The 16,378-nt window shown below is 40.9% G+C and overlaps 1 protein-coding gene across 9 annotated transcripts in view; it reads right to left on the bottom strand.

Moving 5' to 3' along the window:
• The window catches only part of rnf180a (ring finger protein 180a), a 60,571-nt gene that overhangs the window by 29,818 nt on the left and 14,375 nt on the right, over positions 1–16,378 (bottom strand). For 5 of the 9 annotated variants that reach the window (XR_005991874.1, XM_041786662.1, XM_041786659.1 and 2 more), the window contains 2 exons: positions 11,768–11,950; positions 11,107–11,190 (listed from right to left, as the gene is read on the bottom strand). Coding sequence is in view for 7 of the 9 variants with exons in the window: in XM_041786662.1 (XP_041642596.1) it covers positions 11,107–11,175 (69 nt within the window). In the remaining 2 variants the exon portion in view is untranslated. Of the gene's footprint in view, positions 1–10,096; positions 10,292–11,106; positions 11,191–11,767; positions 11,951–16,378 lie in introns of all 9 variants that reach the window. The other 4 variants (XM_041786663.1, XM_041786664.1, XM_041786665.1 and 1 more) reach the window with 2 other exon arrangements.

Below are 16,378 nucleotides of genomic sequence, written 5' to 3'. Positions count from 1 at the left end.
AAGTATCCTGCGGATGTGGAGCTGTGAGTAGAAATCTATAAAAGGCCTCTCTGTCTCTCCTCTCACAAAGGTCTCTATGTGATCACTCTGTCTCTGTGAGGGCTCAGCACCACATCAATGTGCTCAAAATGCTTTTGGGAAAATTAATCTCAAACCTGTGACCTGCAGGTCAACGTCTGAGCTGATGGCGAGCTCAGAGAGACCCTCCAAGGAGCCCCTGAGCAGGGAAGACTCTTTTTTTCTGCAATTGTGAGTCAGACTGTGTGTAAGTCCATTAAAATCATTATACATGAGTTCTGATATATGGGACGAAAAAGCTGCTGATCTCCTCTGAACTACGCTGTAATATCATGTGTTCCACTGCCCTCTGGCCTAAAACTGTGGAAAAGTGCATCAGATTATTGCTGTTGCTGGGTCCCTTTCACAAGGATGAACATCACGTTAAAGAACAGTCATGTAAAAATGTAAAGCTTGTGTTAAACATTTGAAGCAGCTTCAGCCTTCGCTGTGCAGAAAAACAACATTAAACATTCATAGATTTTAAATAGAAAAGGTACACTGGAAATGATATCAAGTCTTATTCTACAGTGAAACCTTTCCATTTTAAAGTGACATTTAATTTAGACACATGATTGTAATATTCTCAAAGTGCCGGTTTGAAATCGATTCTACGATCAATACCAAACAGCATTTGCTCTGTGAAAATGATTTCACTATTGGCATTATAGCTTTGGCGTTTATGTTGGTTCTTTAAAAAATAATACAGCAAAGCTGCATAAAGAACAGACAATCAAATAAGGAGATCTACTCATTTCTGTTGATGACTTTATTCATGGACGTGGGAAGCAGGGCTGCTGACGGTGCTGCAGCGTCCCGTTAAATCAGGCACAGTTAAAACATTCAGCTTTACACAGATACTTTGAATTATGTTCGCCACTATTCAGTGTTACTGTTGGTGTGAAACACACATTTCCTGCAGAGATAAAACTCACAGCAGGTCTGACTTTTTCTAGTGTTGCTCAGTTGTTGGTTTGGAGAGTTTTTTCATCTTGATGAAAGTAATCTACGATGTCTGATCATCCTGTCAGAGCAGCAGAATGCTTCTCCGTTATTTGGAGTTTCAGGTGATTCTCTTTTTAGTAACTTTTACATGATGATGAAGTGATTTTGAGTCAGGGCTGATACTAATGTGCTTTTCATGACTTCTTTGGTTTAAGACACCCACACTGCCAATGTTTTCTCACGTTCATCCATGAAAACAAGTATGAGTGGTTGTTTTTTTAAAAAAATTTTTTTCCAAAAACCTCCTCTTGGAGTCAGAAGTTTGGCTTCTATTTGATGGAAATATCATCTTTTTTCAACAATTCCCTCTGCTTACATAAACATACTAATACTATGTAGTCTGTCTAACTTTAGCTATGGCTGTGCATCATGTTTGTTCTAAATCCTAAACAAAACCTTCACTATTTTCTCCACTAAATTGGCACCAGTGAATCTGAGGATTGCTGATAGCTGATATTTGAGCTTCATCTGACCACATAGAAAATGTAAGCTGTAATACCCTGGCCTCCATTTAATTGATAAACTTTACATGTACTGTGTGAGAAAGCATGGCTTGTTTCATTTAAATGATTTTTCTCATTTACAGTGCCTATAAAAAATTTTCATCCATTTGGATGTTTTACCCTTTTAGTGATTTTATAATCAATCATCAATATAATTTGGCTTTTTTGACAACAAAGAAAACCAGAAAAACTATTTAAAATCAAAGTGAAAACATATTTCTACAAAGTAATGTCAAATAGAAAAATATAATGATGAGAAAGTGACTGCATTAATATTCACCTACTTAAAGTCAGTATTTTGTAGATGCACCGTTGGCTGTAATCACAGCACTGAGTCTGTGTGGGTAGCTCTCAGTCAGGCTTGCACATCTTCTGTACACTGTAATTTAACTCCATTCTTCTTTGCAAAACTGCTCAAGCTCTGTCAGGCTGCACAGGGATCGGGCATCAATAGCCCTTTCCAAGTCGAGCCACACATTCTCTGTTGGACTGAGGCTTGTGCTTTGACTCGGCCACTCCAGAACATTCACCTTGTTGCATTTAAATCACTTTCCCGGTAGCTTTCCCTGTACGCTTCAGGTCATTGTCTTGCTGGAAAATAAATCTTCTCCTAAGCTGTAGTTCTCTTGCAGACTGAATAAAATCGCCCTCCAGGATTTTCCTCCATATTGATTTTAGCCTCTACCTTTACAAGCCTGGGCTGACTGCTGAGAAATATCCCCACAGCATGATGCTGCCATGCTTCACAGTGCATGGTGTGTTTGTGGTGATGTGCAGTGTTTGGTGTCCACCGAACATAACATCTTGTCCGATGGCCAGAAAGCCCTATTTTGGTGGTGTAATGGTAGCCAGGAAGACTGATTAACCAGTGACTGGACCTTCCAAACTCAGGTGTCTTTATACTACAATCACTTGAGACACATTCACTGCACTCAGGTGATCTTCATTTCACTAACTGTGAGACTACTAGCACCAGTTGGCTGGACCTCTTTTGAATTAGGTCAGTCACTTTAAAGGGGGTGAATATTTCTGCAACCACTTATTTTAAATTACATATTTTTATTTAATGTACATTACTTTGTAAAAATTGATTTTCACTTTTTCATATTTTTGTCAAAAATCCAAATTATGTTGACCATGACTGAATGACATGAGTACAGTAAAAGCTCATATTGCAGTAACAATAAAAATCTGATTTATTGTGCAGCCCTAACCATAAGTATTGCATAAACTGTTCCACTCTGATTACACATCTTTCCCTGACTAGGATACCATATTATTCACTGATCACTTTCAATGTTCATGTTTTTTTAATTAATTTATGTAGTGATTTATTAAATTAATTGGTCTAAGTTGAGCCTGTCAGTCATTTTTTAAATGTCAGTCTCTAGATACTCCTCAAAATTTAGGTGGCACTGAAAGGGAGGACCACTCTGGCAATAGAGTTGCATAAACAAAAAGCATACTCTATAAATATTTGTTGCATAAGGAATAAGGTGATACTGGTGATCAACACTGCAGTACATTTAAATGATTCATGGTCTACAAGTGGAAATTCAGAGCAAATGTAGGCTCTGAAACACCATTGAGTCTGGTTACATCATTGTCGTGAGTCTAATGTAAAGTCAGTCAGTCTAAAAGAGAACATTTCTGTGTGATAATACTAGAAAATAAAGTGTTAAAATCATTGACCTCAGACTGCTGGTAGAGATGTTGAATTTTTTTCTGTAAATACTAGAAACAGGAATGGGGAAAAGTACACCGAGTTGAAAACAAGTTTGAAACAAAAGCCACATGGAAGTTAGCGATATAAAGAAATAGATAGAAGGAGCTAGAAAAGGGATTTAAAGGACAATGGGTGGAGAGAAGATTTGGACAATGTTAGAAAAAGAGACAGATGACAGAATGCTCTGCACAACACGCTTCAGCATCGCCCCCTCCCACTCCAGGGTCTTTTTGATCAGCCAGAGTTTTTTCGAGGATCTCACAGCCCACAGCTTGTCACATGCCCCAGGCCCCCTCTTTCTCTTTCTCCCTCTCTTTTCTTTGCATGCACGCCTGAGGAAAAAGCACCAGAAAACTCCCTCTAAAAGGGGGTGAAAGGAAGATTTTCTACTTTCCACACATTTTTGACCATATTTAGAAAAAAAGAGGCGCCGTTTTTCTTCAGCGGTATAGTCCAGACATGTAGAGATAAACTATAGCATGTGGTATCCCTCGCTCATACAGACAGGCGCACACTTGTCACCGTGGAGGGCAAGCGTCGCATGTTCAAGGACGGCAGCAAACAGACAAAGGTAAGAGTAAACAACGTCTAGTGCATTCTGCTGCTTCCACAAACAATCCAAACACACAAGAGGGATGAAGAGTCGTGCTCCAGTGCCTGCTGCTGTTGGTTTTACAGCCGGTGACAAACACCTCGCCTCAGATATTTTCACGTCTCTTTAATTTCCTTTTCCCCTTCTCTCTGGTTTCCCAGAGGATCACTCAGTGCTTTTTAAAAAGTGTCATTTAGAGAGACCTTTGATGGGATAAAGCATGTGGGTAAACACGGAGTGGATGAGGACGAGGTGGAGTACCAAACACTGACTGTGTGACACATTGTCTAAACAAAGGCCTCTCCAAACAACACAAAACCCTCTCGCTTTGCCTGGAGGCGGTGTATACTGTACAGTCGCTTGTATGTGAGCGTGAGTGTGAAGAATGGTGGGGGGAAGTTAAGGGATTGAACACACAAGGTTGGGGGCGCTACTTAGCTACTTATTATCACTATTGTTAGACTACAAAAATTCAAACTACAACCTGACTTTAGTCAAGATGAAGAAAAAACACAGGAGGAGGTGATCAAGCTTTGATTTTTTTTGTCCTGGTCTTCATTGCTGGTTCTGATTTTTTTCCCTTGGAAAATTTTACCTAGCATAAAATGTTTTTTTGTACCTTTTTTCAATGGGTGTTCAATTTAACAGTAAAAAATGAAACACTAGCTTTAAACTGGCTTTTCTTTCTTCAACCCCCTGGTATCACTCCAAAAGAGGGGTTTTTTCACTTTATTTTGTAATAATTTTGTCTGTGTCGTTGCACAGGGCATGACTTTTTTCTTGGAAGGTTGTTTCCTTTGTAAACTTTGACATTTCACTCTGTAAAAATTAATAACCCATTTGTGGACAAAAATTCTGATGCAAAAAAAAAAAAAAAAAATCAAAAAATTATATAATATTATTTTTCCCTCATTTTTTGGGATTAATTCCTTTCACCGTCTTTAGTGGTGTCCAAAACTATAAAATATTTGAATTTTTACTGAATTTTAACCTTTAAATTCAAGTTCAACCGCAAGAAGGCATAGTTGTCAGAAAATGAGCTATTTTAGTTATTTTCTGAAAAATAAATGTCTGATGACTATATTTTAAAGCGTAGTCCTGGACATGTCAAAGGTTATCAATAATCAATTTTGATGCAGTAATAGTTTTTGCATCGTGTCTAATTTAAAACTTTACTCTCTGATTAGCCATCTGTGGTCAAGAATGTCCACTTACAAAAACTGCTATAAAAATGTACAGATTAATATTTTCCCTCTTTTTATGACTTAAATCTTTTAATCAACTGCAGTACTGATCAAAACTACCACTTGGTAAATATTCTCAGTATTTTAACCCTTTAAATGCCAGTTTGACAGCAAGTAGTCACGGTTTCAAAACCCTCTCAAAACTGCAGCGGGCTACATGACCATCTTTCAGTCTGCCTTAAACTAATCTTCTGTTAGACTACAGTTCAGTCTTTTTCATCAGACATTCACACAGCATGGTTTAATCATTTAACATATACTGTAAATAACACTCATTACACAAATTTTGATTTTTTAAGTTGAACTCATGTGTTAACGCAGTTATGAAATCAGATATGAAACCATCACTGCTGATAAGATTGATGAAGGAAATACAGACAAACATCTTTCAAAAGATGTAAAACTTTTATCTAAAAAAAATGTTTTCCTTTCCGTCCCTTTGACAGAACTCATCATAGAGTGCCATGACAGAGTACACAGTAAAACCTGGAGAGTTGAAATCTCAGTGTTAAACATTTCAGAGTTGATTTTAACCCACAAAGTGTAATTTTAACTCCATTCTGAGTAAATAGCCTTCAGTGTGGGAGTAACTTGACAATAATAATGCATTCAGTAATAATCCAACTCTGTAGTCAGTTGATCTAAGCACTGCACAGTCCCATTTCAAATTTGGGGGACAGAGTTTTCCTTATATACAGTACCTTTATGCAAAGTATTTAGATGTGTTTTAGATATTATAGATGTGTTTATATGCTTTAGGTGTAAACTGTTGTAGTGTGATCACTGCTGGGATTCGTCTGCTTATGTTGCTGGTGGATTATTATTGTTTTTAATGTTAATCACTTCTGCACCATGAGATAAGTTAACCACTGAGTTACTGACTTCCCGCCTGTGGCAAGGGGTGGTCTATAAGAACGGATGGTGAGCTGATTCTCAACAAAAGATGTTTCTCAACTCTGCATTTGTCTCTTTGTTCCATCCTTGGAAACATCTGACTTAGCCACAGATATCCAATATAAAATGACAATCTTTATTAAGTATGAAAAGTATACTGCAGTGTGTTTCATAAATATTTAGGCCTCCCAGTGTAAATATGAAGATGACACTTTAATAGTTCAAATTGACACACAGAGTACATTTCTAACTCTACAAAGAAGTGTTGAGTTAAAGTAACACTAGTTAGTGTTAAGAAGAATCAGTTTTTACTACATCCATGATCTACTAAATCTCTACCAATCAGAGCAGTGTATTTTGTAAGAGTCGTTTATTTTTTCAGTTCCTTGTGTTTTGTTCGTACCACATTTCTAACACCCCTGCACATTTCTTTTTCCATCCTACACTCTGTGCTTTTAGACTTAATGCTTTTGCTTATTTCTCATTTCATTCCATATTTCTGTTCTACATTTCCAACTGCTGTTTTGTGTGTATGAGCAACTGAAATGTTTACATTTTCCCCTGGAAATAAAAAATAAAAAATAAAAATAAAAACAAAAAAAACATCTTTTCTCCTCAGTATACTGAGACAAGGACAGTAGTTAGTACTTTAAATGCAGATGCATAGTACCAATGGACAAATATACAAGATACTGTAAATGAAACATAATACAAAAAAAGGGAAAAAAAAGAAAAATTAACTGTACATAAAGTAAAAATAAACCATATAATATTGTGTACATCCATTCATCATCACCCAGTCTAATTAACGGAGTTATAAATGTCATCATAATTACTCAACAATCTGATGTAGAGGACTGAAAGTCTGCTGACTCACTCTGAGCGTTCAACAGTTTAATGGAATTTCAGATACGACTAATTTGGCTGTCCGCACTGAGCACTGAGGTAACTAATTACACTAGTCATGTAGCAGATCCAAGAGCATGTTTGGGGGTCTTTAATAGACTGTGTCTATTTTTTTGCCATGTTTTACTTCAAATCCACCTGATTTCAGAGGAATAAACTGTACTTTGACTTCACTAAAGTTATATAAGTGATTGTTATTGCCCCTGTAAGAAGTTTTATCTGGCATCAGACTGAAATAAAGGCTCTATTTGACCTACAAAAGCAAAACAAACCAAGAGTAAAAAGAGCGATTATTAATGTAGACTTGTTTTATATGCCTGTAACTGCTGCCGCAGGGTAGGAATGAGGTGAAGCGACTAACAGGATGCCACAGAAACACATTGATGAATTTTTCATTGTTTAAAAGTCATTATAAGTTCCATATTAAACATTTAAAAGAAGGATCTGATATTTGTGCCAGAAAACAATGCTTACACAAGTACAAGACAGAAAAGAAATAAGAGGTACTGACAGGGAGATCTGACAGAGTATCATGAAGGGGAGGAGCACCCAAACCACATGGCTTATCAACAGGGGTGCCTCAAGGGTTGTTGCTTGTTCCACATCTTTTTTTCATTTGGTGCAATCATCTGCTCCCTGGCTTTTCTTATCACTGCTATGCAGACAATTCACCGCTATTCCTATCCTTTCCACCAGATGACAAAACTGTCTCAGCTCGGATCTCATCCTGCCTTGATGATATTTCTACATGACCATCTTCAGCTCAACCTGTCCAGGACTGAGCTTACTGTCATTCCAGCCAGTCCCACCATACAACCACAGATCAATATCCAGCTTGGATCAAATAAACTCATGCCAGCTAAGTCTGCCCACAATCTGGGTGTCATAATTGATGACCAGCTGACCTTCAAGGTTCACGTGGCTTCAGTTTCTCAGTCATACCAATTTCCCCTCAATAACAAGAGGATCAGACCCTTCCTGAAAGAGCATGCAACACAGCTCTTGGTCCAGGCTCTTGTTATATCACACAGTGACTACTGCAACTCATTGCTGGCAAGCCTCCCTGAATGCATGTTTAAACATCTGCAGACGATCCAGAACGCAGCAGCACATCTGGTCTTCAACCAACCCAAGATAGCACATGTCACTCCTCTGTTCATCCCTCTACACTAGCTTCAACAGCTCAAAACAAATTCAAACTCTAGTCATTGCTTACAGAGCAGTAACTAAAACTGCTCCTTTACCTGGAATCCCTCATCTAGGTCTACGCTACCTCTCACTGCTACACTCAGCCAGTTACTTCCATCACATCAGAGCCCTAAGTGACTAGCTCCACTCTTCTCCTCTGTTGTCCCTGTGGTTGAATGAATGACCCAACTCCATTCAATCTGCAGTCCCTTTCTACTTTCAAGAGAAAAAATTCTTTCAAGAACTTTATGCACTCAGACTCTTCTCCCCTGTTGTCCCCAAGAATATCAACCTGTCCTGTTAGGAAGCAACACTGAGATTGAAACAATTTCACCTGCTGTTGTGGAAAGGAGGGGCAATTAGCAAGACAACCCCTAAAAAGGAATGGTTTTGCAGGTGGAGGCCACTGAGCATTTCCTTCTTCTCATCCTTTTGGGCTGATTTTTGGTTAATTTTGCATTTTTTCCAGTGCCCTCACCACTACTGGTAGCATGAGGCGGTATCTGCAACCCACAGACGTTGCTCAGGTAGCGCCACTCATCAAGAACGCCAAATCCATATGCAGCATGGATGTGCCACGGCCAGAAGGTTTTCTGTGTCTCCCAGCACACTGTCAAGAGCGTGGAGGAGATATCAGGAGACAGGCGAGCACACCAGGAGACGTAGAGGGGGTCATAGGAGGGCAACAACCCAGCAGCAGCACCGCTATCTGCTCCTTTGTGCAAGAAGGAATAGGAGGAGCACTGCCAGAGCCCCACAAAATGACCTCCAGCAGGCCACTGATGTGCATGTTTCTGCTCAAGCTGCCAGAAACAGACTCCATGATGGTGGTATGAGGGCCCGACATGCACAACAGAGGCCTGTGCTCACAGCCCAGTATTGTGCAGCCCGATTGGCATTTGCCAGAGAACACCAGCATTGGCAATTTCATCGTTGGCGCCCTGTGCTCTTGACAGATGAGAGCAGGTTCACAGTGAGCACATGTGAGAGAGGTGAGAGAGTCTGGTGACGCTGCGGAGAATGTTCTGCTGCCTGCAACATCCACCAGCAGTGGGTCAGTGATGGTCTGGGGAGGCATATCCTTAAAGGGCTGCACAGACCTCCATGTGCTAGCCAGAGGTACCCTGACTGCTATTAGGTACCAGGATGAGGTCCTCAGACCCATTGTCAGACCATATGCTGGTGCAGAGGGCCCTGGTATCCTTCTGATGCATGACAATGCTCGGTCTTATGTGGCTGGAATGTGTCAGAAGATCCTGCATGACAAAGGCATTAGTGCTATAGACTGGCCTGCCAGTTCCCCAGACCTGAGTCCAATCGAGCACATAAAGGACATCATGTCTCGTTCTATCCATGCCATCACGACACACCACAGACTGTCCAGGAGCTACAGAGCGAGGATATTCGAAATCCATCAGATTTATTTAAAACTGTTGGCTTGCACTGCAGCATCTTTGCTAACAACATACTAAATGCATGTTGTAAAAACAGAGAGAGAGAATCAAACTGTCACAGATAGCTTTCTGTGCACCACTTACAGTCCTCAAGGCTACAACAACATTTCGTCACTTTAAGTCCAACAATCAAATTTGCATTGTAAAGTCATTAGCACCATTTCTCACATGCCAAGAATCTTGAAAATAGAAGACTTGCCTATTTTCATCTCAAGATGTATGTAGAGCTGCATTTACCTTGTTTTGCTAGACATGTGCACTGACAACTGTATCAGTTAAAACCATACTTTATTCCTGCAAAGACCCTCATCTCCAATTCCACATTAAAACCACAGCACAATAAAACAAAGTACTGAAGAACTTCAGTCTTTAGAGTGGGTGGTTCATGAGCTCGGAGCTTTGAAGAAAAATGTCATTTTACCAAGTGTAAAAAGTAAGATGCCGGCGTGTGAAGACGCAGTGCCCCAGCATTCTACCTCAGTTAGCAGACACTTCCTGAAAACAACTTATACCCGAACCAAACTTACCAGCCTGAAACAGCACTGGGCCGGCTGGACCCCAGAAGGGTTTGACTCGTTCCTAGAGACGATACATTGGTGGGAGAAAAGGCGGCGTTGCAAAAGATGGCAGAAGCGGTCAAGCGAGCCGGCATCAGAGCCAGGCTAACTGCGATTCCACACAGGCCAGCAGTTCCCAGTTTTTTTCTTGCCAACGCTCACTCTCTGGTAAACAAGATGGATGAGATCAAAATGACAGATTGTTAACAACCGGATGAACAGCTGTATTATGGTAATAACGGAGACCTGGCTGCATGATAACATCCCAGACTTAGCTGTGGAGCTAGAGGGTGCTCAGTTTTCCAGTCAGACCTCACATCAGACTGGTAAGAAGGGGGGGGCGTCTATATTAACAACAGTTGGTGCACAGATCCTGCCGTCATTGAGAGACACTGCTGTCAAGACCAGGAGTTCTTAAGGTTAAAGTGTAGACCCTTCTATCTGCCCAGGGAAATCACCGCCATGTTCGTAGCTACTGTGTATATCCACCCTTGAGCTAATGCTAATGTAGCTATGGGCAGGCTGCATGATGGCATCAGCAGACAGCAGAATAAACACCCAGAGGGCTAGTTCACTGTAGCCAGTGATTTCAACCACACTAACCTGAAGACTGTGCTCCCTAGATTTTACAAGAAAGTGGACATTAAAACTAGGAAGGGCAGAACATTTGATCAGGTCTACACCAGCAACCCTGGAGCTTACAAAGCCCATCCCTCTCCTCACCTTGGACACTCAGACCATCATTCTCTGTTTCTGACACCATCTCATCAGCTGGCTGCAGTATTCACCAACATCTTCATTCGCTCACTGCAGCAAGCCACAGTTCCCACCTGCCTGAAAACTGCCACTATAATCCCTGTGCCCAAATCCTCCACCATCATGGGTTTGAATGATTACCAGCCTGTGGCCCTGACACCAGTAATCATGAAATCTATGGAGAGACTGTTGCTGCAGCATATCAAGGCCCATATTCCACCTACCTTGATCAACATCAGTTTGCGTACAGGCCCAAGAGATCCACAGATGACGTAGTCTCCATTGCTCTCCATACTGCCCTCTGCCACCTGGAAAGCCACAACACATACATTAGGATGCTGTTTGATGACTTCAGCTCAGCATTCAATTTCATCAGCCCCAGCCGACTCGTCAACAAACTGCAGGCATTGCAAGGTGGAACCCCCCTTTGTCTGTGGATCAAGGACTTTCTGATGAACAGACCTTAGATATGCTAAATGCGAAGCTTCGTGTGTTTACGTTCCGCAGAGTGCCAGGGCAAAGCTCTTGCAGGAAGGTAGTGGAATAAACTGAAGCCAAAGCGGCTTCTAGTGGCAGGAGGCTTCATTACAGTTTACAGAGCAATTGTACTGGCATTTCAGGCCCATGTATTTGAAAAATGATCCACAATTAGTTTAACCGACTCATAAACCTCGCACCATCTAATTTGGTATGTGAAATTAGCCGTTTAGCCGCCTAGCAGTCACACCCCTAATTATTGACCTCAATACTTTTTCAGCTAGTAATTTTGAGCAGCCCCATATATCAGAGTGAAACATCATAAATATTTACCACACAAACTCTGGATTCAATCAGCCTTATTAGAGATGTAAAAATGCAATTTCAGTCTCCAAGTTCAATATTTACCTCATTATCTCATAGTTTTCCAAGTTCTTAGTCAGATGAAACGAAATGGATCCTGTGTGTGTGTTCCTATCAATTACAGGCTTAGCTGGTGTTAGCAAACCCGGACAGAGCCAACATAAGTTTTAATTTGGACCTTCCTGCCTCTGGTACCTTGTCGATGGCACTGGGAAACACTCAGCAACCCTGTGAGGGTGAGAGAGACACACAGAGTGTGAAAGTGTCAGAGAGAGATTTTGGAGAGGAAACATCACTTGGCTCATTGCATCATCTCCACAGCCTGTCAGCGGGCAAAATAGGTTGCCAAGAGTAAGATCTGTTGCCTCCAAAATGAACTCTTGAACAAAAAGAGCACTTACTGTCTGCGTTTCATCTGCTGCCAGCTCTTGCAGTGTATTTTCTACAGAACCTCAGCATGTGTCCTGTAAATATGTTCATGCTGTCAGGATAAATAAGCTAACATGTCAGCTTTTTGCTTCAGGGACATCATCTAATTTGATTTTTTTATCGTGCATTTCCTCAGTGTGTTTCTGCAAACAGAAATGAACAGTTTGCCTGTATTTTTCTGCTGGCAGTTAAGTGTTTTGTGCCTGAGGTAAATATGACTTTATTGCTGTTTCATAGATCTTTAATAACAACATAATCTCAGTGCCAGCTCTGCTGTGTCCACTGAGACAGCATCTTTACTCTCACTCATGTGGTATTAATTGCCAACAAGATAGTAACGCTGGCAGAAGATGCACATGGTAATTGGACACTTCGACACACACACACACACACAGGCATATTGATACCCATAGTGTCAGAGGCAAACAATTACTCCCTTAAGCTCCACTGATAGTCCTGTTCCTACCTAATTGGGTCTTGTTTGCAAAAACTAGTTACCTGTTTTTGTTCCTGTCTGACACTGATGGCTCAGGGTTTTGCAGTGCGACAAACACTACAGTGGCTGTTACTGTTGTTTGTATGTATTGATTGTGTCTTGTAATGTGGATTTTGGCTCCCATACCTGAAGCTGGACGTCTATCTGTTTAATTTACTGATGGGGGATTGTACAGAGTTTTAAAGTTAGTAAAGTTTTGGATCATTCAAATGCACCATATTGTGTAAAAGTCAAAAGCGGCAACTAGCTTTGTAGTTTTGCAAAGTTTCAACTGCCATCAATCCATCTTTGAATCCATATCACGGAGTAACTCTGATGACCTTTCAACAGTCACAGAGTTACTCTGATGACCATTCAGCAGTCACACAGTTACTTTGATGACCATTCAGCAGTCACAGAGTAGCTCTGATGACCATACAACAGTCACACAGTTACTCTGATGACCATTCAGCAGTCACACAGTTACTCTGATGACCATTCAGCAGTCACACAGTTACTCTGATGACCATTCAGCAGTCACACAGTTACTCTGATGACCATTCAGCAGTCACAGAGTTACTCTGATGACCATTCAGCAGTCACACAGTTACTCTGATGACCATTCAACAGTCACACAGTTACTCTGATGACCATTCAGCAGTCACAGAGTTACTCTGATGACCATTCAGCAGTCACACAGTTACTCTGATGACCATTCAGCAGTCACAGAGTTACTCTGATGACCATTCAGCAGTTCTAGAGTTACTCTGATGACCATTCAGCAGTCACACAGTTACTCTGATTGACCATTCAGCAGTCACAGATTACTCTGATGACCATTCAGCAGTCACACAGTTACTCTGATGACCATATTCAACAGTGAATAAAATATGGGTTTATAATTCAACAGTCAGTTGCATCTGATGACCTTTCAACATTTCACAGAGTTACTCTGATGACCATTCAACAGTCACACAGTTACTCGATGACATCTGCATATTTTTAAAGTCACAGAGTTACTCTGATGACCTATATGTAACAGAAAAGGTTACTCATGGTGCATTTAGAGTCTGGACTTAGTGGAGCACAGTTACTCTGATGACCAAGCTTGTGTGTGTGTTAGTTCAAGTCCCTGCAGATTGTGAGTGAGGACCCTCTCTGATGACCATTCAGCAGTCACATTTCAGTTGAATAAAATGAATATTCAGCAGTCAAAATGGACAGTAGTTACTCTGATGACCATTCAGCAGATAATACTCTGATGACCATTCAACAGTCACACAGTTACCTTGATTAGATGAATGTCACAGAGTTACTCTGATGATCTCAACAGTCACAAGAGTTACTCTGATGACCATTCAGCAGCCCTCCAGTTACTCTTGATGACCATTCAGCTTACACCACAGTTTACTCTGATGACCATTCAGCAGTCACACTTTACTCTGATGACCATTCAGCAGGTTTTAGATTTGTGTGGCATGACCATTATTTGACAGAGTTACTCTGATGACCATTCAGCAGTCACACTGTTACTCTTGATGACCATTCAACAGTCACACAGTTACTCGAAAATACAGTCACAGAGTTAGGCTTAAGGCAGGAAGGTGGTGAACAGTCACAGTAATCTCTGACACAGCCACAAGGAGGAGAGGGACAAAAGGGAAAGAGAGGTTTAGTTAGTTTTGTAAAATCACAGAGTTACTCTGATGACCATTCAGTTTCACACATCTTAGGCCTGTGCATTCCCTTGCAAGGAAAAGTCCACATGTGACCATACAAGGAATGGTGCTGAGGACCATTCAGCAGTCAGGCTCAAAGCTAAGCTGTAGGTCTTCAGATGAGGAAGCTTACTGCTGTATGCACATGTGCATCATCAATTCTCTGATGACCATTCAGCAGTCACACAGTTACTCTGATGACCATTCAACAGTCACACAGTTACTCGAACATTCAACAGTCACAGAGTTACTCTGATGACCTTTCAACAGTCACAGAGTTACTCTGATGACCATTCAACAGTCACAGAGTTACTCTGATGACCATTCAGCAGTCACACAGTTACTCTGATGACCATTCAGCAGTCACACAGTTACTCTGATGACCATTCAGCAGTCACACAGTTACTCTGATGACCATTCAGCAGTCACACAGTTACTCTGATGACCATTCAGCAGTCACACAGTTACTCTGATGACCATTCAGCAGTCACACAGTTACTCTGATGACCATTCAACAGTCACAGAGTTACTCTGATGACCATTCAGCAGTCACACAGTTACTCTGATGACCATTCAATTGTTCTAGAGTTTATCTGAAACAAGTCAACAGTCATGGAGTTACACTGATTACCAGTCGAGTGAAGGATCTGCGAATCAAACCCAACACCTAACATCTGGTATGATTTTTATATTATATTGTGAATAAAATATGGGTTTATAATTGCAAGTCATTGCATTTTGTTTATAAGGATTTAAACAGCACCCCAGCTTTTGTGGAACTAATCCAAAGGAGTGTGGTCATGAATGACATCTGCATATTTTTAAAGCTCTAAAGAGACAACAGCAGTGGATTTATATGTAACAGAAAAGGTCGCCTCATGGTGCATTTAGAGTCTGGACTTAGTGGAGCACATCTCCGTGCGCAAGCTTGTGTGTGTGTTAGTTCAAGTCCCTGCAGATTGTGAGTGAGGACCCTCTCTTTGAGGTTTTGGTTAAATACATTTTATTTGAATAAAATAGAATATTAATTAATCAAAATGGACAGTATTTTTTACATGCCTGATAATAAATGTATGAAAATAATTTAAACAGAAACCTTGATTAGATGAATGTCCAAAAGAGTGCTGTGTGGTATATCTCAGGACAAGCAGACAGGCAATGCATAAATAAAGCCCCTCCTTGTCTTGATTTATGATATGGCTTACACCACAGTTTATGGATAAGGTTGTTGTGAGGCGCACTTTATCAGCATGGTGAGGTTTTTAGATTTGTGTGGCAGACATTATTTGACAAATGTTTGGTGAAAGCTACATTTACAGTCGCCACTGTTTGTCTTAGTTAATAAACTGGCCTTACGTACTAAATAGGCAGTGATAGATAGGCTTAAGGCAGGAAGGTGGTGAACAGGGCGCTGTAATCTATACACAGCCACAAGGAGGAGAGGGACAAAAAGGGAAAGAGAGGTTTAGTTAGTTTTGTAATGTAAAATCATTGCATTTGGCCTCAGAGTTTCCTCCCCATCTTCAGGCCTGTGCATTCCCTTGCAAGGAAAAGTCCACATGTTCCCCAAGGAATGGTGCTGAGGGATAATCAGAGTCCAGGCTCAAAGCTAAGCTGTAGGTCTTCAGATGAGGAAGCTGCTGCTGTATGCACATGTGCATCATCAATTCTCTTTCAAGCATAGAATACATTCAGTATGTGTGCCTATTTACAGCAGCATGCAGCAGCCCATGTTTGAGCTTATGTGTACGGTAGGCCTGGGTGTGTTTAGTTCTGTACGGCATGCTCTCATTTGTGTTGTGTATCGATCTGTGTTCGTGTGCAGTGGACAGCAGAAGAAGAAGTCCCCTTCGCAAAACCTTTCCATTGGTCTCTGTCACAGCCTAGCTGCAGCTCCACATATCTAAAGGATAAATGCTTGCTGACACTTCATCATTCGCAAACTCAGCCTGTAAAAGAGGCCAATTAGATACATGCAGTGCTAACAGCAGCCAGGGGACTTATCTTATGATCCTCTGACCACGTCATTTAACA

This window comes from Cheilinus undulatus, linkage group 5, assembly GCF_018320785.1.
Source record: "Cheilinus undulatus linkage group 5, ASM1832078v1, whole genome shotgun sequence".
Classification (NCBI taxonomy): domain Eukaryota; kingdom Metazoa; phylum Chordata; class Actinopteri; order Labriformes; family Labridae; genus Cheilinus; species Cheilinus undulatus.
This window is presented reverse-complemented; position numbering and strand designations above follow the sequence as displayed.